General features: G+C 38.0%; 1 protein-coding gene across 1 annotated transcript; it reads left to right on the top strand.

Annotated features, from left to right (window-relative positions):
* Positions 1 to 19,931: 19,931 nt before the first annotated feature.
* On the top strand, positions 19,932 to 24,074 carry LOC149266989 (uncharacterized). The gene is made up of 2 exons (XM_089409862.1): positions 19,932 to 21,536; positions 22,107 to 24,074. The coding sequence occupies exons 1-2, from the start codon at positions 19,932 to 19,934 to the stop codon at positions 24,072 to 24,074; spliced, it is 3,573 nt and encodes a 1,190-aa protein (XP_089265988.1).
* The last annotated feature ends 1,037 nt before the right edge of the window (positions 24,075 to 25,111 follow it).

Raw genomic sequence — 25,111 nt, 5'->3', positions numbered from 1 at the left:
AATATGGAGAACTACTTTTTACCTCACATGGGTAATGTTGCAACATTTCCAAGGCCTCGTCATTTTCTTGCAGCTATCGTAGCAAACTATGTTTCTCCTCTTTCTGTTCATGTAGAAGAATATTCAATTCATCATTCTATGTTTGAAGATTATGTTTGTTGTGCTTCAGTTCTTCCAGGGCCTCTTCCGTGGCTCGCAACTGAAACTATAATCACTCCTTTTCCTCTGTCTCTTTCTGTACAGTTTCATACATTATTTCCACCCTTTTGGAAATTTTGAGCATGGTCTCGTACATTGCTTTTTCATCCTCTATCACTGCGCATTCCATTTTTCACGGTTGCAATTCACATCCACGTGAAGACCGCTCTGATACCACTTGATCCAGATCTGGGTGTGACAAAGGACCGTTCTAAGACCTTTTACTTTCATGATGTGTTCAATTTCCTTTTTAAAAGAACATAAATGAACACATCTGCATGCAGTAAAAAAACGAACATGTCAATCATCAACACATGAAAACATAAGCTATTGATAACGAAGTTCGTCCAGGAGGGACTACGTCTCCGGGTCCCGATGTTAAGATGGTGTAGGCTGCTGCATTAAGTGATGTCAATAGTGATGATGTACATAAGAGGTGATGTCTCTATCATACAAGGAAAAATGCCTTCACACAAGAGTGGCTCCAAGAGATGTTCCACTACAGGAACTCTCAGTCAAAAAGGACCCTATCAGTATGACACAAACTCATGCATGATGATCATGCGCATCCCACCAACATGGCATAAAAGGGATCTCAATGCAAACATGCATGGCGACACATGAGTATCTCATCAACATAATGACAAAGGGATCTTAAATAAAACATGACAAATCACGACAACAAGTACATCACACAAATGATTTTGCATCACATGAAGCAGGAATCATGAAAACAAGTAAGAGACAAGATCCCACATCAAACATCAAACAAGGATCTATGCAACACAATGCATAGCAAAAGAAGCACATGAGCACATTGCATATACCTCACATCCAAGGGCTATCTAAAGAAAAGGATTTCAAGCTGTTGAGGTTGTTCGTGCCATCAATCTCACGACATCGAATTGCATGGAAATCACTGCTCGCACATGAATGCTGACACCTTCACTCCACATTAAAAAGTGGCCGAAAAATAGAATGAGCAAATGAAAAATATGAATAGACCATCAGATTTGTGGCGTCGAATAATGCAAAATTGACTGTCAAATTTCTGAATTCTGAGAAAGTGAGAATCTGGGGCTCAAGGAATCTTTTAGATTCCTCTTAGATTCCTTAAAGATTCCCTCCTCCAGGTCCTCTGCAAATTTGTTGCTCACATAAGGAAACTGAATGCGCCATCGGATTCATGTCGCCAAGAAGTGTAAGATCGACATAAAATTTGTCCAATTTGGACACTGCAAAAATTTCACCCTCTTGGAAATTTTGCCCAATCATGGTTCCGCTTGTGTTTTTCTCAGGCTCATGGTTCCACCTGCAAAACCATTAAAAAAATATTATATCTCGATCTGCGTGCCCGCCTTCTACCTCCTGGAACTGTGTCTGCTTGCTCTTCCACCGTTGGTCCACTTGTTCCATGCCCATACTCTACCCCCTCATGCATTTGGCAAAACTGGGCTTAAATATTATTTCGTTGGTGGAGAATTCAAGGAAAAGCATTGTGGAGCATTGGTATGATTGACGGATTATGTGGAGGAGGGTTTGGTTGAAGCCCTGCCCACTCCAAAATAGCACGCAACATTATTTGATTAACCTTTTTTTTGTTTTAAAATCGTAGATTTCTTAACAACATGTGCGAATATGGTACGTATTAATGGGGTGTTGGTTTCGTATGTTGTTCATGGGTCAGCGTGGAGTGATGTATTAAGTGGTGGCGTTGGTAACTGTGCGCATGGTTGTATTGAATGGGTGTCGTTGAATTAAATAGGTTAGTTGGGGGTGTTGTAAATATAATGTATATGGTTATGGTATAACCATACCATACCAATTTTTAACAACCATTCCAACTTTTAATATATCCGTTGATTTATCACCATACCATATGTTAAGACTTACAACCTTTTAATATGATTTTGTCTTTTATGGTATTTTAATAATATTACTTTTTTGTCTTTTATGGTGTTTCAATAATATTATTTTTTTGTCTTTTTGCAGGAGTAAAGAGGCTAATGAAAGGGTGCCATGTGTCAATCACCGATGTGCTTCCATGTGGGTCCCAATTGCTCACTGGGATGTCATGTGGCACGCTGTGGGCCCCATTTTTTCCCTTGTCATGTCAAACTTTGAAGAGCTCTATCTTTTGCATACGAGCTCGGTTTGGCGAACCGTTTGCACCACCACGATAACGACGACGAGATATTCAACATAAACCAAGTTTGAGCATAATCCAAACACTTTGAGTTTTGACCATTTCTAAGTTCTCTTGGACTTCTATATGTGTCTGGAGCCACCTACATCAGTGACTCTAAAGACAAATGATTCAATGTTATACAATTGTATGCTTGATTCTGGAGCATCACATAATCTCATGCCAAAGACTATCATGGATCATTTAAATCTTGACATAACTAGACCCTATCATGATTTGTACACAGGGGCTTCACTGGGGGAGCAATACCATACCACGTGGGTTCATATTGGGGGATATATATTGAGGTAAAATTGACATAATATATTTGGGGATATATAGGGGGTATAAGGTTTTTATATTGGAAGGTATAAAAATTGGAGCTCAAAGTTAATGAAAAAATATAAAGGGGTATAAAAAATGTTAATGAAAAAATAGATATCTACAATATCTAGTGAAAGTAGGGTTTTTTTAATTGGGAAGGTATATTGGGTTCATACTGGTACGGGGTTAAATAATGTGACTTTTAGAGGTACTTTCAAATATGTAGTCTAATTAGGGGTATTGTTCAATATGCCATGAACACACGCGATATGTTAGAGGTTCATTGAGTGAAGCCCCCGTGGATTTGTACACCTTTGATTCAAAAAGGTGCCTTGTCTAGGACTGATTAAGGATTTAGTAGTTACCCTAGCTCAAATCCCAGTAAAAAGTGTAGTTTTAGATATAGTTGTCACAGATATCCCTCCCAAATTTGGAATGCTCCTTTCAAGGTCTCGTTGTGCCAAATTAGGGGGAACTCCTCAAATGGACGTGTGTTATGCCACTCTTCCGGTTTACGGGGGGAACAACTTAGGTTTTATAGAGAGGTAAGATTTGTGCACACTATGTGCAAAACAGATCAACCAAAGAACCATCCCATTTATGCAATTGATTAAGATTTTGGGTGTTTTCAACTATCTTCAAACCAAAAACTTGACTCTCAAGTAAAAATTGAAGATATAATTGAAAACCCTATACCAAAACAATCTGATGTATGGAAGTTATTCTTTGATAGTTCTTGTACAAAAGATGGAGCAGGAGTCGGGGCAGTATTAATCTCACTAGAAAAGGAAAACATTACACAACCATGTAAACTTGATTTTGAAGTTACAAATAATGTAGCATAATATGAGGTTTTCCTTATAGGACTTCAGCTAGCCAAAAGTTTTAAGGTACACAATTTGAGTGTTTTCACTGATTCAGAGCTCATTGTTAAAAAAATTAGGAATCTTTGCCAAACAAAACATCCTAGGCTTAGATCATATCAAAATGAGGTTTGGGACTCAGTTGAAAATTTCTTTAATGCTTTTAATTTGACTTATATCCCAAGAGATGAGAATATTCATGCATATTCCCTAGCTGTCTTTGCTAGTTCATTTAAAATTCATGATCAAACTGATGTATTCTATCAAATACAAGTCAAATACAGGCCATCCATCCTAGACAATCTAAAATACTCGCAGATATTTGAAGATGATCAATAGCTAAAATCTTTTCTACAGGTTATAGATGAATTTTCAATTCTACAAATTGTTGAAGATAGAATAGAAACAAATGAAAATAAAAATGAAAATTATAGTTCAAATTTCAATTAAAAAAATGCAGATCATGACATCATACAATTGTCTAATAATTTTATTCCCAAAGGTCTCATTCCTTTAGAGAAATTATTTGATCAAAATGATGTCCTCAGAAACCCGCAATCAATTTCTCCACAAGGTGACATAGAGGAAGTAAATATTGGAACAAATGATGAGGTTAATAACATCAAAAAATGTGCGTCCTTAGATCCTCAAATCAAAATTCAATACCTTAAGTTACTTGAAAAATATAAGGATGTTTTTTCCTGGACCTATGCTGATCTAAAAACTTATGATACATCACTAATACAACATAAGATTCCTTTAAAACCAGAAGCTAAGCCTTATCAATAGAAAATTAGGAGGATTAATCTCGTTTCTCTACCAACTGTATAAAAGGAAATCAAGAAAATTCTAGATTCCCATATTATTGTGCCTCTTAGATACTCTAATTGGGTTTCCAATTTAGTTCCTGTTAGAAAGAAGGATGGAGAAATCAAACTTTGTGTAGACTTTAGGAATTTGAATAAAGCATCATTAAAAGATAACTACCCTTTGCCCAAAATGGATCAGTTACTTCAGATGGTTTTAGGAGCACAAAGACTTTCCATGTTTGATCGCTTTTCAGGTTACAATCAGATAAATGTTGATATAATAGACAAAGAGAAGACAACTTTTACCACACCTTGGGGTACATTTATGTATTCTAGAATGCCATTTGGCTTGTCCAATGCCGGAGAAACTTTTTAGAGAGCTATGGACATAGCTTTTGTGGGTCAAGTAAACAAAGTTGTAGTCATTTATCTTGATGACATAACTTTTTTTTCTAATTCTAATCAAAAACATCTAAAGCACTTGATGAAGGTTTTTGACAAGTGTAGGAAATTCGGGATTTCCTTGAATCCTAAAAAGTATCTATTTACTATCAAAGAAGGAAAGCTTCTAGGCCATATAATATCAAAAGAAGGGGTGGTGATTGATCCCAAATGTGTTTCTACTATAAAAACATTATCATTACCTAGAAATAAGAAAGAGATTCAAGATTTTCTAGGTAATATTAATTTTTTAAGAAGGTTCATCCCAAATTATGCTGAAATTGTAAAAGACATAACTAATATGCTCCGAAAAGATCATGAAGTTAAATGGACTTTCTCTTCCAGGTATGCATTTGATCTAATCAAGAAAGCTATCTCTGAAGCTCCAACCTTGGCCAGCCCTGATTATACAGAACCATTCAATATCATTTCATTTGCCTCTGAAAAACCCTTGCTGTTGTTTTATTACAAACGAATGAAGATTCCCATGACCAACCTATAGCCTTTTTCAGTAAGGTTATGAGAGATGTCGAGCTTAAGTATGCCATAATTGAGAAGAAAGCCTATGCCCTTATACAATCCCTCAAATCATTCAGGATGCATCTCCTACATTCACCCATTACAACTTATGTTCGTAACAGTGTTGTAAAAATTGTTTTAACCCAACCAGACACTGATTGGAAGAGAGGTAGATGGATCACTCAGATACTAGAGTTTGATCTAACTATCAAAACCACAAAGCTAGTGAAGGGTCAAGGATTAGATAAGCTTCTAGCTTAATCAAACTGTAAAGTGCTAGGCATCAACTCTGTTTTGGAAATACAAGGGGAGAATCCACAAGAACCTTCCCGAAATTTAGATAAGAAGAATCCAAAAGAACCTTCTATCTATGCAGAAAGGGAGAATCCACAAGAAACTTTCCCAAATATGAATGAGAAGAATCCACAAGAAGCTTTACCTTCAGATCAAATCATCTCTTTACAAATTGATGAGAAATATATTTTATCAAATTAGTATCAAGATATTGTAAATTTCTTAATCCATTTTGAATGTCCAGCATCATGCTCTAAAAGTCAATGTAAAACTCTTAAATTGAAAGTAGTCAAATACTGTATCATAAATGAAAATTTATACTGGAAAGACCCACTCAGTATCTTATTATTATGCTTAACAAAATCAGAGACTGAAGGGATCATTGATGAATTTCATACAAGATTTTATGAAGGACATTATGCTTGGAGAGCAACAACATATAAGATATTAAGGGCATGATTTTATTGGCCAACATTGTTCTTACAAGTAGGAGCGAAATTGAGGAGTTGTGTTCCTTGTTAGATGTTTGCTCGTAAGAAAAAACTAGCAGCTCTTCCACTTATCCCTACAATAGTCCCAGAACCTTTTCTCCTATGGGGATTAGAGTTTATTGGAGAGATTCATCCTACTTCCATCAATCAGCATAGATGGATCCTCATTGCAGTAGACTACTTTATTAAATGGGTGGAAGCAATTCTAGTAAAAAATTCTACTGATTCAGTAGTAATCAAATTCATTGAAGAAAACATTTTATCCAGGTTCGGTTGCCCAACCCAAATTGTCGCTAACAATGCCACAACATTTTCCATTGTTAAAATGATTGAGTTTTGCCAAAAATATCAGATTCTTCTGCATCATTCAACTCCATATTATCCTCAAGGTAATGGTATTGCAGAATCATCCAATAAAAGTCTAGTAAAGGTGATCAAAAAGACTTTAGCATATCATAAAAAGAGTTGGGGCTCTCATCTAACATATGCAGTCTTGGCAAACAAGATTAATCCAAAGAGATCTACTGGAAAATCTCCTTTTCAGTCAGTTTATGCGAAAGATGCAATTTTCCCTACCAACATGGCCTTCCTCGTTTTGAAGTTTCTGCAGGATTCAACTGATGAACCTGATGATTTTTCAAGGAGAATAAATCAAAGTATTGAACTAAATGAAAACAGAGATGAAGTTCAATACAAATTGAAAAAGTATCAGAATAAGACGAAGAGCCTATTTGATAGAAGAGCCAGGAAAAGGGACTTCAGGGAGGGTGATCTAGTTCTAATATGGGATTCTAGAAGAGAAGACAAGGGAAAACATGGCAAGTTTGAAAACCTATGGCTTGGACCTTTAGCTATTTCCAAAGTAAAGGGAAACAACACTTTTGTGCTACAAAATCTTGAGGGACTATATTCCATTTATCCTATTAATGGAAGGTTTCTCAAACATTACATTCAGTACTAAGAAATTGAAGTAGATTTCATTACTACTATTGTAAAAAGTCCGGTTTAATTTATTATCAATGTGATTTCTTCATAGCAAAGACTCCATAGCCCGAGGAGAAGGCACATGGATCTATAGGTTCTTTGCATTTGACAAGAGAAAGTAGTTCCCAGTTGGAGCCGATGTTGTAGCACTTTTTGGTTTTGGTAAGTTAGCATCAATTAGTCAAAAAATGGAAATATATTTCAAAAAATGTTAAGTTAGGATATGGACAAAAAGAATATTGAATCAAAAAATGTTAGGCATATTTTGATGAATAAGTCCATATCAATAAAATGTTAGAATAGATGCCCTAAAGAAGGAAGGCAAGAATAAAATGTTAGATTAGAAATAAAAGAAAAAATAACAAATTTTGAAAGTGTTGCAAATCCAAATTCCAATACTCTTAGTCAAGTTTATTTTTTCAAATAAAAGTTGTGTGTAGATTGGTTAAATGCCACACTAGTTCATACAATCCAATCATACAGTTTAATCTCGATTGGATTTGATTTAAATTTTTGTCAATAGGTAGCAAATAAAATTGGCTCACAAGTTTAATCTGAGCCAATGGAAGCAATAAGGGATAGAATAAGATTAATCATTAAAGGGAAAATTTTGAGCTTCTAGTCTAAATGCACTTAGGTGACTAAGATTGTGAAAAAATGTTAGGAAAGTTAAGGGTAGGTAGACAAATGAAATACCATTGGAGCATGAAAGGATTTTTATCCTAAAGTCAGAACATTACATACATGTGCATATAATGAATGGTTTAAATTAAACATTATTTACAAAATATCAATGTTATGGTGTAATATCTGTGCGTTATCCATTCATTCGCCAATACCCCACGCATGTCACATCTGTCAAAACTCTTGACCGCACCATCACTTTCCTCCACAATATTAAACCTCACAAATGTTCTTCTTCATCCTGCACATTCCCCTAAGATCCGATGACCTACATCGCTCCTCGGCCCTCCCTTATCATCTGAACGTTATCAACATGGGGGTCCGAAGTCAGCAGTTTTGGAAACCACCCTCCAAAACTTCTTTTCCCCCATCCTAGTTATTCGAGACTTAAAATCTCGAAATAACTTACCACTCCAACTTACTCCCGAACATGGTTTTTATTCAACTGTTTACCACCAGTTCTACGTCATCATCCTTGTCTTCTGCCACGTCAATTCCTCTCTCCAATCAACTGTCGTCTCTTTGCCCGTTATCCATTAATTCACCACCCCTCACACGTTAATTTTCCATTTAACTATTTATCAACCCCGTTGGAGAATTAATGAGGATTTAACTATTGATTAACAGACCTGCTCCATCTTATTCATTATAAGCCATGAATTTCATAAAAACCGTTACACACTGAATTCCCATAATTCACTCGATACTTGTTGTTTGCAGCCAAAACAACAGATTCATCATTCAACCGAATTTTCAATTCTATTCAGAAGAAAGCCAACGTCTAGGTCCACCTAATCCATTTTCACTTACACTGTTATTCTATTATCATTGTTTTTCAGCCCAATTCTTCCAATTTCTGTCACTTTCAGCTTTGAATTCAGTTAACAGAATGCCTTCTAAAGGAAAAGAAGTTGCAGGAACCCAAAATCCTCTCATTCATCCACAAGTTGACTTCCATCATAACCCCTGGTTAAAAGATACTCTAAAATAAATCTTTATCTATATTCGATTTGTTTGAAATCCATTGTTGGATGGAGGATCAATTAGTTGATCAAACAGATGAAACAGAACTTTGCGACTCCCATCTTCCTCATTACATTTTCCCTCAGATATACAAAGTGCCTAAATTTGTTAGGAAATGCCATGAATTCTATGACCCCATTCAAAGAGCTATCATCTCACCTACAGGAGAAATTATGTGCTCCGTCAATGCTCAGTCCATTGAACAGATGTCACAGGCCCCAACTATTGTGCCAACCATCCTTTTTCTCATGAAAGCCTAACAAAAGCCTATCAAAATCTAGATTTCACCAAAAGAGCTCAAACTCTAGAAATTTTCCTAGTTATAGATAGCCCTCTGCTTAAAAGAAACCATCCCTATGATTCATCTATATTCCTAGACAAAACCAACCAAATTACCACCATTCTTTCTTTATCTTCTTGGTTACAATTCTGATCAATATGTAAATGAAGACATCATTGGTTTCTTATCTATATTTTCTGTTGGTTCCAAACCCACTATTCATTATAACCTTAGCCAATTTCTAGCTCAGGCCATTCATGAACAATTTGTCCAATTCAATACTGAAGAGGTATTCAGGTATGCTTCAGTACTTGTATATCTTTTTATATATTTTCAGGGAGACAAGTTTCCATTCACCTTAGAGAAGCTAGATGAATAAGGCAACCAACAATTAGTGATCTTTTGGACTTCTATCTAAATGAAGGAGAAGGAAGAATTTACATATAAACAATTCAGAGAATTGTTTGTTCATTTAGCCATTAATATTATGAGCAACACTATAGTACTAAGAATAAGTGATGAAATTATGAAAGTGTTGCAACTGGTTGATCAAGCCACAACAAGAGATTGGTATCTTTACCAAAATTATATAGAGATCAGAGTCTATGGTTGTAAGCTTCCACCCTACAAGCTTCCTAAGTACCTTCCTATTAGAATTTTTGCATTAGAATATATTAGGCAGAGGTTAAATGCAGACGAAATACATTTTGTGGCTGCAAAGAAGAAATCACAATTCAAGCTAAAGGCCCAGGTTGGTCCATTCATCCGTAATACTAGAGTAGGAGGAGAAGAAGCAACCAGGTTGTTGAAGCAAATGAAGTTTGGCCTCAGCTTCACTTGGTATTATAAACCAATGGGAGTGATTTCCAGGCTGAGGGTTGAAAAAAAATTCACTGCATACCATCATACTACTAGGCCTGAAATAGAGCAGTGAAAAAATCAATCAGAGTGGAAGGAAAGCACCCTTCAAGAAGTTGAAGAACAGATAGTCTCTACTTCCAATGTACAAACCCCACTTGCATAGGAAAAGACAGCTAAATGAGGGAGGGAAGAACAATCATCCCCTACAACTGAAGCATCAAGTCAAGGTTTTAGAATTGTACATAGAAAGAAGAGACCTAGGCTCTCTTTGAAGGTCAGTACAACTATTTAGTTACAGAAAACAACATTTGATGGTCTTGGAGAAACCTCTCTTTTCACACAGTATGTTGGACAGATTATTTAGTCTCCCACTCATTCCACCACATCTCATGAACAATAGGTGATTCAAACTAGTGAAGGTAGTTAGAAGGATAAAGAAGATGACATTTTTCATGTCTTTAGTGAAATTAAGAAGAATAATGAGGTGGTATTGTTGAATACTTATACTCAATTCTGGAAACATTCTTCTAGTTCTCAAGCCAGACTTCTTTCAATCTTTGACTCTGAGAAAGGTAAAATGCAAATGGCTTTCTTACAAGCTCAGATTCCACAGACTAGGATTGTTGTACATTACTAGAAGCAAACCTCCTTTGAATTTGATGTTAAAGACGTACATCCAATTGACCAAATTGAGATGCACAAACAAAATAGCCAAATTATTACTTCTACTTTAACTAACACTGCCATGAGTCTCTCAAAAATGCAGGTTACCTTGGTTAATACATAGTCACAACTTAATCTTGAGAAAGTTTCCTCATTGGCCAAAGACACCAAGATCAAAGCTTTGGAAGATGTGGTGCTGAAGATGGGATATGATCCCTTTGATATAAAGGCTACTGAAGAAATTGTCAAGACAAAAAATACTGAGATTTCAACATTAAGGAAGCAACTAAAATTTCCAGCTTCAGAGGACCCAATGACTAAAGAGATTGAAGAAACTGAAACTCAGAAATCTGACATGATGAAGCTCATCATGGAACAAAATCTGCAAATAAAACATATGGAGGAGAAAATGGAGAAACTTGTCAAAGAGAAAGAGGAAACTATAAAAAGAGCCAACATTCCAATAGATGCAGTTCCTCTTACTACAGTCTCTATAACTACAGCTTCTGCTTCAGGCACATCAGCAACTACAAGAACAACAGTAGGAGCTGAACAGCTTGCTAAAGCTGTTCAGAATCTGTTTATTAGAATAGAGGAAATGAAGCAATTACAGGATCAACTGAAGACATTACAACACATGAAAGAAGTTGCAGATAGTTCACATGCAGCTGAGTTGTAGAGGGAAAAAAGTCATATAGAGGTATTGCAGAAAGAAATCAAAGAATCTTACCTTGGAAATAAACTGGGTTTGGTAAAGAAAATGTTATGGGAAGCGATTACTAAATCAATCAAAGATATCTGGCCTTATATCAGGATAATATTTGATCGAAAGCACCTTTTGGAGAAAGCTTAGGAAGTAATTGAAATCATCTCTAAGGAACTTGAGGACATGCCAGAAGTTGCCACTGGAATAATCAAGTTTCTAAATTCTAAAGACAGCTATGAGCTTGAAGAATTGGGTATTAATGACATGACAACAACCATACTGGAAGTGAAGAAGATTATTATAAAGAAAAATCTCATTCTTTAGTTGGAGGAGAAATGCAACAGTGTTAATGTCATAGCTCAATGATTTTTCAGCAAGTTGGAACCCTTGACCAACAAGGGTTTACCCTCTATACTGGTGAAAAATGATAAAGTAATGCCCATTGAAGACTATGTACCCTTGACCAACAAGGGTTTACCCTCTATACTTGTGAAAAATGATAAATTAATGCCCATGGAAGACTATGTCTGAAAACTTGCGGAAGTCAGTACTAATGGAGCTATAGTTTCAAACATAAGAGGTGCAGAAACACAAAGGGTTGTGCCAAATGCACTCAGAGATACCTTTTTCATCCAAAATGAAATTAGACATATATTTTTAGTGAAACCCACTTTTACTAAATATACAGAAATGGATGAGGTTTATCGCAGGGTGACTAATTTATCTATCCCAGATAAGAAACATTGGGAATAGTTAACTGATTTACTTGACTAAAAGGAGGATCAAACAACATTCAACATTTCCAGGGATAGTCATCAATAGCTCAGCAACATTCAACATTTCCAGGAATAGTCATCAATAGTTGAACACCAAAATAGTGATAAATCAACTGTCAGTTCATATTCTTGATTTTGTATTAATCTATTTTTGTAAATTTTTATAAGATATTTTATTAGCTCTAAGATTGTATAACTAACTCTCTTTAACGAGTTATTAAGGGTTGCACCCTTAGAGAAACATTTGTAAGCACTAAATGTACTTAGCCTTTTCTGAATCATTAATACCAAAGAAAAGGATTCTGAATTTTGATTCATACAATTTTTTATTCCTTGTAAGTTTTCCAGTTTTCATTCACTGTGTTTTCTTCATATTCTTAAGTTTTACAAAGATAACCAAATAGGAGTAGTTGAGTCTCAATTCACTCTTATAAGCTTTCTGAAGTGATCATCTTTAAAGAGAATGAATTATAAAAACTATTTGTTTAAGTAATTCCCTCTAAATCATAAAATCATCAGTATCTTTGTAATCTTAGGCATATTTTGTCAAACTTTCTGAACATTGTTTGAAGGTTTTCTTACTTATGGTTATTTAATTTTCTTTTTGAAAACTGTAATAGTCATATCATCTTTCTGTTTCTACTCATTACCAAATAAGCTAAATCACTGTGTGGATTGTAATAGCAACCCTTTGTTTAATATTAGTATTATTCAAGAAGGTTAGTCATCATTGTTTTGAATTTTCTTCATACATTGGTCCTCCAAAAATTAAAACAAACCCCCCCAAAATAAATATCGTAGATGTCCTGACATGATAGATGACAATTATCATATAATAGATACAACAACTCCATTGTTAATTTTGAGTTTATCCTATGTTTATTATGCCTTCGCAATCTTTGTCATGGTATCAAAGCACAAGGTTATGTAATACTCCTTGAGAGCAGCATTTGGAAAATTGAAGTGCAAAGATCAAGAGCTCGAGGAGGATAATGGAGAAGCGAACTACAAAGTAGGTCACTCTTACGAAGAATCTTGTTGTTTCCAAGTTATTGAGCTCAAAGAGAAAGTCATACATTGTTTGTGAGGAGGAGACCACAGTAGTGCAATAATACACCCCAAAAATTTTGCAGCCATGTTACTAACACATGCCATAATATTCAGAAGGTGCATTAGTAGCACAAACTTATTGCATTCTGCAACAAAGAAACCCCATAGTAATGACAAGAGTTTTATAGCCTTAAATCACAAAGGAAGAATGTTGGAAGCATGAAGCTACTAAGCTAGGTGTTGTTGGAAACAATTTTAACTAAGACGGGGGGTGAATCAATATTAAGGCTAATTTAAATTTGTATGCTATTTTATATTTCTTATTCAAACTTGACAACCATCCATACAACCATCAACAACATATCAAGTGGCAGTAAAATGAAATCAACATGTAAGCACACACCATGAGCTACATACACATGAGACAGAAAGGTTTTACATGGAAACCCTTTCATGAAAAAACCACCAAATCTTGTTGTTGTTATTGATGTAAAATAAGAGCACCTAGTCTACTAAATCAATCTATTTGTGAGCCACCACTCACAGTAAGCACCAACTCCCTTTGATTATTTTCTAGTACCCACTAGTAGAAAGCTCCGACTTCATCCATTCTTAGACACTTGCCCAGCTTACCAGAAGCACCATGTGAACCACTAACTTCATAGATTTGTAGCAAGAACCAAATTTCATCTCCTTGGATTTATGCAAGCACCAACTTGTAGGAGGCACCAACCACCAATCCTTCTCAAGCACTCACTAGATATGGAAGCACCAAATTCCTGTATGTTGGCTCTAACCCAGAATCAAGTAGGATCTAATGTTCTCTATCCATGGCAACCACTCTACCTGATATCAACTATATTCTCTGCTCGCTCTGTAGTATCCCACCAATCTTCTCAACAATAGTCACTCATCAAAACCCAACCAACATTCTGTTCTCTGCTCTTCATCACCATACACTTAACTCTCAACCTTATATTCCTCAGGCTCTCTCAACCTCTTACACTACAACACAATCTCTCTCTTCCTTCTCCCTCAACACAGGAATCTTCAGCGTTTCTAACACAACAATACTCCCTCTCAGGGTCATTTTTATCTGCATAAGCACTCTCAAGGATTTCTCTATAGAAAAAATTCACTTGGCCTCACACAGTAGAACACACTCACATAGAGATCTCCTCATATCTTTCACACAAAAATGTTTCTTTCCCTCACTTTTCTCGACTATGATCGTCTATTTTCTCCCACTACTCCACACTGGTCGATGCTGCCTCCACTTCTCATCACTCTACCCTAGTGTGTACTCTTGCATGACTCTCCATCTTGTTGTTGCGTCTGAATTTTACACTACATTAATTATGAGAATGGGCTCCTGATCATTCTCCATACTGAGAATTAAATTCTCAGTCCACCTACACACCCAAGGAGACCAATCATGATTTATGTCTGCACAATAACATGGCTCTCTTGTACTGTGATCAACATTTCTGCACTTAGTCATCTTTTACATTTAATTTGACATCAACGTGCATGAAAGCTCAAGCATGACCATTTCAGAGTCAACTGCTACCTATCCAAATCATGGTTCTCTCTGTCTTGACCCAACAATTTTTGTAGTCACCATCACTCCTGCGACACCAACCTTCTGCATGCATTTACTTCGTTTCCGACCCATTCATCCTCATGTGCCAACACGGTCAAAGCAACTTCCATTGTAACTTTCCCAAAAATATTTTATAACGAAGTTTTGATGTCTCCTTCCTCCGAAATGGTGACCTTCAAGATGACATCATGATGTCCTCATCATATCTATGTGGCACCTCCATAGCAATGACATGTGTCACCTAGATTTTCCCCATTAGGCCATCAAAAAAGATGAATCAAATTGCCACATGTCCATCGAATTGCCACATCATGCTAACATCATATGCCTCATAATCTCCTGAGGATCCAATCAACTGTTGCCATGTTACTATTGGAGTAGAGAGAAAGGGTCCTCTTAGTACTTGTTTTTTCACCGAATTCCTTTGTAATTCTCACCTTTTCAAACCTCGATGATTATAAATAATTTTAATTGTTAAGAAGTTATGAGGTTTTGACCTCTGATGTTTTGAGCCTTCTGATATGACCTCTACTCCAAGGTTCTGATATGCCTTCCTAGGCAATCTGATCCATCCTCTAATGTTTCGATGGCCCTATTCTTTGAGGTTCCGATAGCCTCATCCTTCCAAAAATCGGCTCCGATATTTGGAAACTCTTTTCGGGTTTCTTTTAAACAGACTGCCAAGGTTCCAATGTGCCTACCTGTGCCATCTACTTCGTGGTTCTGATATTGCATCCCAATGTTTTACCCTGCTACCCTAGTATCAGATCAAAACTTTCTTAAAGGGGAATTTTATTGAGGTTACGAAATTCTGAGGTCCCAATATGCTTGCTTGATCTGATATTTCATCTTGCTTATGACTTCAAGATCCTGACTTTGGCTATCCATAACTTTTCATCCCAATGGCGTTTCATGGATTTGCAGATACCGTTGAAAATATATTTTAGAGCACTTTTGAGTGGAGAAGGTCTAAGGTAAGGTTTGAGCCCATTTGTTGCCTAAAAAATGGTTGCAAACTCTCTGCCATTCTTTCCACCTTGGCTCTTCTTCTTCTACCTAGAACTCACTCTTTGGAGGCATTTTGCAAGGTTCCACATACCATTGGAGAGATATTTCAGAGCACTAACCAATTGTTCCATCTCTAATAGTATCTAATATTATCTCTTGATTTAGAATCTCCTCCAAAGTCTAGGACTCCCAACCATCATAGTATTGTTTTTATGGACTCTTCAATAAGCTTGCACTGTGATGATTCTCTACAATCACAACTAGCCTAGTGGACATCAAAGATAATATTTACTACCAGAAACCTCCATGCTAGTCTGGTTGACATCAATGCCAACACCCTTGCCAATAATTAGACAATGCTAACTTCCCAGCATATCTCCCAACATGATTGTTGACATCAATTCCAACACACTTGTAGCCACTAGCCAAACAAAGAAGCCAAATGTCCAAATTGTGTTATGTTTGAAAGTTTTGTTTTATTATCATTTAAAAAGGGACAAATACCTTTATACATCCACTTTTTTTTTAAAGTTCCATTATGTTTTATTGGAAAGGGCTTTAATCAAGATTTTTTAAGAGGGCTTTATTGAAGTTTTTATTTTTTTAAAGGTTTTTCATAAAATAAAAGGGACATTGTTTTATTCAAAATAAAAATGTATATGAAAAGGAGTTTGTACAAAAAATGGGCACACATACACATTAAAAAAATGGTTTCCTCTAGTGCTTTGATGCATACACTACTTTTGATTTGCAACAATTATGAATTTTGGTCTTTAAGAATGGAGAAATTTTTGCAAGCCCGAGATTGTTAGGATACTCCACATAATGACTATGTAGAGTTGACCCAATAAGAATTAGCAGTCATGAATAATAATTAGATAAATGCAATTGTTGAACTGAGAAAGAAGGAACATTGAGCGAAATGTTGGATCTAGAATTTGGTAAATAAATCTATCTTCAACAAAATAACTGGTGCATCAATAATAAAATAAGATTGGTATATTATTGAAGTCACATATTAGGGTAATGATACAGTGAAGCCTATCAAATTGTAGAAATTGCAAACTTAGTTCGAAACCATAAAGACGACTGAGACAAATAATGTCAGTCATTTGATGACTAGAATCATGGGTATCGTCAGTCAAATCAAACTTATTGGTGAAACTATTGCAGATTAGAATATTGTTGAAAAAATCCTCTGAAGGTTGCTAAAGAAATTTGAATTCTTTTAATAACCATTTTAGATTCTAAAGATCTTATAACTTTGTTAGTAGATGAGTGGAATAGATCACTTCTTTCATAGGAAACACGACTTAACCTTAGACAAGATTCATTGGAATAAGATTTCAAATAACAAGTCTCTCTAGAGGATATAAATGAAGAAGTAATCGAGGAAAATGAAGAAGAAGATATACGTAACATCATCGTGCAGGGATTTTTTTAAAGAGTCGAGAAAGAAACAAATATGACTCTATCACTTTCCATTACAAACGAGCTTGAAAGGACAAATGCTCGAATGATATTTTAAGTTTAATGAGTCAAAAAGATCAAATGACTATTCTAGATGATCTAGGTAAATAGGATTATCAGGCCACCGTGAACTGCAGAATACCTCCTGGTGAACAAAGAAGTACGAGTAGGCAATCACCCCGAATGATGTGTTCGCGTATCACGTTCGCAAGGCCGTTGACTCAGCTTCCTAAGGATAAAAGGATTGCAACCTAGTGGGGTCTCCCATTATATACTCGATGGTACGGGGAGCACAAATCTGTGCTAGCACTGTCTAATGACAAGGCTAACGACAACTGCTAGGTTTACAGACGCTGGAACACATCTCTAGCCTAGACCTTCTAGATATGATCGTTAATGTCAAATGTGCCTTAGGTAAATTAAATTCATTTGAGGAGATGGCTAGGGTTTGGAGGCGAGGGTTTCGGGCGGAACCGCGTTCAGGTCACGGGTAGGAAGTTTGCAGTCAGTTTTCGTGAACAGTTGAAGGCGTAGGAAAGCATTTCCCGGATGATTGGCAGCTGGAGGTCGGCGTTTGTTTGGCGTAAGTGATTTGTTAGGAGAAAATAACCATTACAGTAGTTGCAGAACTTCCGTTTATTCCGTTTTCAAGAGATTAGGGTAAGGGCGGTGGTGGATATGGACCCGGAATTGGAAGATATTCTCTCAATGTGGGGGAAGGAACCCACAGTTCAAAACGTGGAGCAGTATTTTGGAGCTTTCGAGCTGTCGAGGTTGGAGTCTTTTTCACAGGAGGTAAAACCATCTTTTCTGCATCAAAGTAAGGATTCCGGCAGAGAAGCCTCTAGATTTCGAAACCCGGCTTCCTACAAGCAGGTGGTAAGGGAGAATGTGGCGGATGGGTCGATAGTAGGTGCTCCTTCTTCTGATACAAAGGGAAAATCAGCAACAAGCCGGAATTTTCCATCAAAGGGTTTTGAAGACATTGCAAATTTGGGGCTCTCTTCAGGCCTCGGCACAACAAGGGTTTCTGGAGGGTTTCCTCCGCTCTCTAGGGTTTCTCTGCAAAGAGAATCCCCTTTTCCAAAAGAAAGCTCTGCAGGAGGTTTCGTAGGCCAATCTGACAGCTTAGTAGGAGAGCGGGGAGGTCTCGATGGTGCGGCGGCAGGTCATCTTTTTTCAGGGACCCCTGATCCCGTTTTCTCTGCTCATGTTCAGTCACAGCCGGAGGTAGATTTCCCTGCGGATACGGCACAGGAGGAACCAGAATGGACCGATGGTCGCGGGGAAACTAGGGCCTCTGCGGAAGAGTTAAGGAAAAAAGGGGCGAAAAGAAAACCCCAAAGGCCAATTGGATCTCAGGAGATTGAAGGGAACTTAGTCCTAGGTATGGAGGTCTCTATAGAAGAAACCCTAGCCGTTGCAGAATGCACCCTAGTCGGAAGGGCAAGAGGTAAGAAATTTTCGTCGGAATTTCTTCAAGCATGGGGTGAAAATTGTTTCGTCTCTGATAGACCTTTTCGGTTCGAGGCACAATGTTTAGCGAAAGGGTGGTTCAAGTTCCGGTTCGAGGACAAGGAGGCGGCAGAGTGGGTGCTTGAACGAAACTGGAATATAGGGAACATTCCGGTTCTGTTGAAAAAATGGAGCCCCCTTTTTGATGCTATCAAAGAGAGAACTGATGAGTTTCCGGTATGGGTGAGAGCCCCGGGTCTCCCCTCGTTTCTATGGACAGAAGCTGTGTTCAAAGCCATCGGGAACAGACTGGGATCCTTCTTGGAAGCAGATATGTCTTTTCTGGAGACGAAGAACAGAGCGATGGCCCGCATTCTGGTAAGCCTCAACCCGAGCAGAGGTCTGGCCCAAAAAATCAATTTACAATACAAAGATTATGTGTTCGAACAGATTTTGGATTATGAGCACTTGCCGTTTAGGTGCCACCGCTGTCATGAGTATGGGCACCTTGCAAAGGATTGTCCGCTGTTCAGGAGAAGGAGACATTTTCGGAGGACCTCAGTTTTCAGAGAACCAGTTTCCAATCACCCTCAAGTGCCTCAGGAGAAAGAAGACATGGCGAAGCAGGCAACATAAGAAATGGAGATTGAGGAGACTCTAAAAGAGCCAGTGTCTGAAGACCCCCATATCCAAGAGGCTGCACAGACCACTGAATCGCATCCGGCGGAAGCAGTGGAGGAGAACGCAAAGGTCGCACCCGCAGAACAAAATCCTCTCAGCGATCCTGAAAAGGGTATGTGCTCAGGTCCCCCTCTTTCTTCTCTTAAAATTCCTGAGCATGATTCAGTTTCTATGCATGTTTCGCCTTCAAACATTCCCTCTCATAACATTGGCATAAACGAGAACATGGAACCTGCAAAGACCTCTCCTGATGTAGACTCTATTTCGGCTGCCATGCCGTCTCTTGATTTGAATTGTGAAGATATGTGGCCCCCTCTTGCTCCCCCAGTTCCTCACACCCCGTGCCCCTACAACCTTAGATCTATGGGAGGGAAGTCTGGGCTGTCGGATGTAATTGGAGGCTTAGGACAGTCGACCTCTCAGAGTTATGCCAAAAACAAGAGAGGTAGAAAATCGGACCTATCTAAGGCAAAACTTAAAGCCAAGTTGGACGTAGCAGATGGAAAACAATACTCTATCCCCGGGGTTCTTAGAGCAGTGCAGACCCCTGATTCTGTTATCAAATGATTTTGTCATCCTGGAACTGTAGAGGTTTGGCCAGTAAACCTAAAAAATTGGCCCTGAAAGATTGGATCCTTAATTCAAAAGTTGACATTCTTTTTCTGCAAGAAACATTGGGGAAGGCTACTGAGGTAGAAACAATGCTAAAGGCTCTCCTGCCAGGATGGACCTTTTCTGCAATAGATTCATCAGGCCACTCGGGGGGTCTAGCAATTGGGTTTAAAGAAGGTCGAATTAAGGTCATTAATCAATGGGGGATGAAGCAAGTTATGGGCATGGAGGTTATTTCTCCTGATTTCACCCACCCCATCTCAATTGTAAACATTTATGGCCCTTGTCAAGGAAGGGAGATTTTCTGGGATGATTTGATGACAAAATCCTTGATGAAGTCTTCTTTGTCGATTGTGGGGGGTGATCTAAACTTCTCTATAGGCAGAGCAGAAGCATGGGGTCCATCAGCTAGGGAAGACCCTCTGTCGGATTTCTTCCTCAATCTTCTCTTGGAAAACAACCTCATAGATCCTTCCCCGATCAAACTCAAGCCAACCTGGAGGAACAGAAGAGTAGGGGAGGATCGGATCGCCAAAAGATTAGATCGCTTTCTGCTATCTGAGGACCTAATCTCTAAAGCTCCTATTCTCAGGCAGTGGGTTGAGGAGATAGGCAACTCAGATCACTTCCCTATTTTTTTGGATCTCTCTTTCCCTCCCCCAAAGCCTCCTGCCCCCTTTAAATTCAATTCCTCATGGCTTCAAGATCCATCTTTCAATAATCTCTTTAAGGAAACGTGGATCCATCCTGACAGAAATGCAAGAGAGGACAAAAGCTTCCTGTTCATGGAGAATCTCAAAAGATTGAAGAAAGCGACAATATCCTGGGCAAAGGATATGAAATTGAAACAGAATGAAGAACTGTTTAGAATCAGGGAGGAGTTGAAGCTTCTGGAGAGCACTGAGGAAGATGGATATATTTCGCAGGCTTCAAAGGACAGAATCCTTCATCTGGAGAAGCTTCAAAACCAAATCCTCTTGGACAAGGAAGAAGAATGGAGGCTTAAGAGTAGGGCAATATGGCTAAAATCAGGGGATGAAAATACTAGTTTTTTTCATAACTATGCAAAAGGAAGAAAATCTGTAAATACCATTTGGAGCCTTAAAGATGAAGAAGGAAGGGAGGTTAGTTCTTTTTCAGATCTCTCTGGTTTAGGACAGAGACACTTCCAGAAAATTTTCTCAGATCCGGGAGAGGCCACCATAGCAGAAGTCATAAGAACAGCACAATGTTTCCCAAGATTCGTTGAGGAGGAAGAAGCAGAAGAGCTATCAATCCCTGTTTCCAAGGAGGAGGTTGAAGCTGCTATGAAACATATGGCCAAAGACAAAATTCCAGGACTTGATGGCTGGACTATTGAACTCTTTCTCTCCTTCTTCGACCAAATAGGCTCTGAAATTACTGATGTAGTAGAAGAAACAAGACAGAAAGGAGAAGTCTACAGGCCTTTTAATTCAACTTTTATTGCTCTCATACCAAAGAAGGATGATCCGGAGAGCTTTGAAGACTTCAGACCAATCTCCTTGTGTAATTGTATTTATAAGATCATTGCTAAGGTAATAGCTATCAGAATTGTTCCTATCCTGTCAAGAAACATCTCAATGGAACAATTTGGTTTTTTGGATGGAAGACAAATTCATGAAGCCATTGGAGTAGCCCAGGAGGTAATTCACAGTGTCAGACAAAAGAAAAAGAAGGGAGCGGTACTCAAAATAGATCTCTCCAAAGCATATGACCGAATAAACTGGCTCTATCTCCGGATGCTGCTTACTCATTTGGGCTTCAACTATTCTTTTATCAGCTGGATAATGGGCTGTATCACAAATGTCAGTTTTGCAGTTCTGATCAATGGAGCAGCCTCCCCTTTTTTCAATAGCCAAAGAGGCCTCAGGCAAGGCTGTCCTTTATCCCCTCTCCTGTTTCTTCTAGTGGCAGAAGGGCTAAGCAGATTGATTCATAAAGCCAGAAGAGAGGAGAAGGTAAAAGGTATTGAGGTAGCAATTAATCTTTTTATCACTCACCTGCTTTTTGTCGATGATATATTGATTTTCACTAATGGATCTTATAATGAACTTAAGGAGTTAAAATGCATTTTTGATCTATTTCTGAAAGCTACTGGAATGCAGATAAACTCTAGGAAATCTCAAGTTTGTGTGGCAGATTTTGACAGAAGAGAAAGATCCATGATGGCTAATCTTTTTCCCTACCACCATCAGCCACTGGACTCCCCTTTCAAATATCTGGGGTTTTGGCTAAAGCCGGCAGCTTATAAAAAAGAGGACTGGAACTGGCTCATAGCAAAGCTAGAACCCAGAATTTCACATTGTAGTTTCAAGTGGCTCTCCAGAGCTGGCAGATTGACCCTCATCAAATTTGTATTGTTAGCTATTCCAGTATACTGGGCAGCTTTAACCTGGGTCCCCAAAGGAGTGATGGAGAAAATCAGAAGAATTTGCTGCAGATTTCTATGGGCAGGATCAAAAGAATCCTCCGTCTTACCCTGGGTGGCATGGGATAAGGTGGCCAGACCAAAAGATTGGGGAGGATGGGGAATAAAAAGGCTCCCTGAGTTTAGTCTTTCCCTAGCAGCTAAATCAGGCTGGAGATTAATCTCGATGGAGAATCTTTGGACAAGGGTGGTTAAAAGGAAGTACATTGATCCAGTTCCTTTGGAAGACTGGATTCGGAGCCAAGATAAGAAAATGAAGAATATCTCAGTCATCTGGAAGGCCACGGTGGAGGCTTTCTCTGTGATTGAACAAGGTTTGGCATGGAAAGTGGGAGATGGAAGACATATCAGAATTGGCAGGGACCCCTGGGTAGGTTGTAATGAAGCTTTTGCCTTGTCACCTGGTTTTCTCAGACATCTTGATAGTAAAGGAATTACAACTCTAAATCAGGTGGAGAAAGTAGGCCACTCTACCATATGGGGTCAGGCTTGGAAGAATGATGAAGACTTAGGAATAAATATCAGATGGAAGAACGAATGGGTTTCTTACATCCAAGAACTGCATCGTTCAAATGTCAGGCTTAAAGACGAACCAGATCGTTTGATTTGGGCGCAAGGAAAAACAGGAGAATATTCCCCAAAAGATGGATATACCTTCTTAATGGAAAAGAAAGGTTGGGGAATACCAGACTGGTGGGCGAAAAACATATGGAAATTAAAATGCCCAGCTAAGGCCAGGATTTTCCTATGGTGCATACTAAAAAGAAAGGTCCCAACTTGGGACATTTTACAAGCCAGATACTTAGTTGGGCCTGGGAGGTGCCCCTTATGCAAGTCTGAAGAGGAATCAATCAGCCATCTCTTTACAGCCTGTGTAGTCTCTCAAAAAATTTGGGAGGAGGTAACCTGCTTGCTTAAGGTAAAGGCTCAGTGGGGACTTGATCCTTTGGAAGAAGCTTGGAGGAAATGGTGGCAAAACTATCCGGAGGGAAACATGAGAAATCTGCCTCTTATTTTCTTTTGGGGTGTATGGTTAGCAAGAAACAAAAGTTTGTTTCAAGACAAGGACACTCCCACATCCGCCATTACTATCAATTGTGCTACCATATACTCTGCCATACCGATCCCTAAAGCTAAAGATCCTCAAAAGAATCAAAAGCCTGTTACTATCTTGGAGGGCATTCCTTGGGCCTATTTTGATGGGGCATCCCAGAATAACAAGGCTGGAGCAGGCCTGTGCATTCACTTGAACCCTGATCACTCTTTAAAAGCATCTGTAGGGCTAGGACCTGGTACAAACAATTATGCTGAGCTGTCTGCCTTGCGCCTTCTCCTATGCTGGTTACTTCAAAGAAATATCTTCACAATTCAAATCTTCGGAGACTCTCTGAATGTCATAAAATGGGTTAATGGGAATGCATCTTGTCAAAACCAGATTCTGAAGACTCTTGTAGAAGAAATTATGTTTTTAAAGTCATCTTTTAACAGTTTTACCATTTGCCACATCTACAGGGACAAAAACGAGGAAGCAGACCAGCTTTCTAAGGCTGGTTTACAGCAAGATTTGGGCAGCTGGTCAATAGTAGAAATCAGACAGGGGCAGTCATCCACTTCACATCAGCCCCCTTTTGCTCCTCCACAGTGATCGAGGCACATCTCTTCTTTTTGTCAGCAGTTCCACGGGCACAATGGTTTTTTTTGTTTACAGCTTTCTCTATTTTTACTGTTATTCTTATCATGAGCACTACAAACAGGAAAACAAAAATCTTATTGTACAGCTTTCAGATGTATCACAGTCTTATTACAATCTTGTAAGGGGTTGTTTTCTTTCTCTGAAGGAGACCCCGGAGTATGCATAGTATAGCTTGTATTTAAGCCTCCTGAAGGGAGGAAGTCTACTCGTTTTTATTCTCAGCAGTATCAGGACATAACATATCATCCACAATCAGTCAAAAAAAGGACTGAGATTTTTGTTTGTTTTTACTTTTAAGAAGAACAAAACAGCAACCATGTGAGCCATCAGGTATGCTCACGGCCTCAACAGAATGTAAACTTTTTATATGCTTAATAAAAAGTTTTGCTTTTTTCTTCAGAAAAAAAAACATCATCGTGCAGTAGAGAAATCATTATCTTCACAGAACCAGACACAGAGAAGTAGAACATGGAGCAAAAAATCTAATGTCCAATGCTATTAATGCAAGAAATTTGGGCATTATAAATATGAATGCAGGGAAAAAACACTCAGTACAACAAAGAGGTAGTGTCCATATCTCCAACAATGAAGGATAATCCTATGAAGCCATGGTTTTTTTGTCATCTTTCTAAAGACAAGCACAACAACAATCTTTAGTTGTTGCATAATGGCTGCAACAACCATATGACAGGTAACAAAGCTTTCATTTCTTTCATTGATGCATCTGTAGTGTATGAAATTACTCTTGGGGATCGTTCTAGTATAAAAGTCAAAGGTAAAGATATTGTGCCTATTCTTACTACAAAAAATCAGAATAAACATATATGATGTTTATTATGTTCCACATTTAAATAATAATCTCATTACTGTAGGTCAATTGATGGAACATGGATACGATGTAATATTCCAAGGGACAACTTTTTATATTCATGAAAAAACTCCCAATAAGAGATTGATAGCCAAGGTAGAAAAATTCAAGAACAAAATGT

This window comes from Pinus tabuliformis, chromosome 6, assembly GCF_031772625.1.
Source record: "Pinus tabuliformis cultivar Carrire ecotype Pingquan chromosome 6, CPIR1, whole genome shotgun sequence".
Classification (NCBI taxonomy): domain Eukaryota; kingdom Viridiplantae; phylum Streptophyta; class Pinopsida; order Pinales; family Pinaceae; genus Pinus; species Pinus tabuliformis.
The sequence above is the reverse complement of the archived record's forward strand: the minus strand, read 5'-3'. Positions and strand labels throughout refer to the sequence as shown.

Coding starts and splice junctions, on each gene's coding strand:
- LOC149266989 (XM_089409862.1), top strand. CDS start 19,932: ATGATTTTGTCATCCTGGAACTGTAGAGGTTTGGCCAGTAAACCTAAA. Junction 21,537..22,106: donor TTTATAAGATCATTGCTAAG/GTAATAGCTATC, acceptor ACTGGAATGCAG/ATAAACTCTAGGAAATCTCA.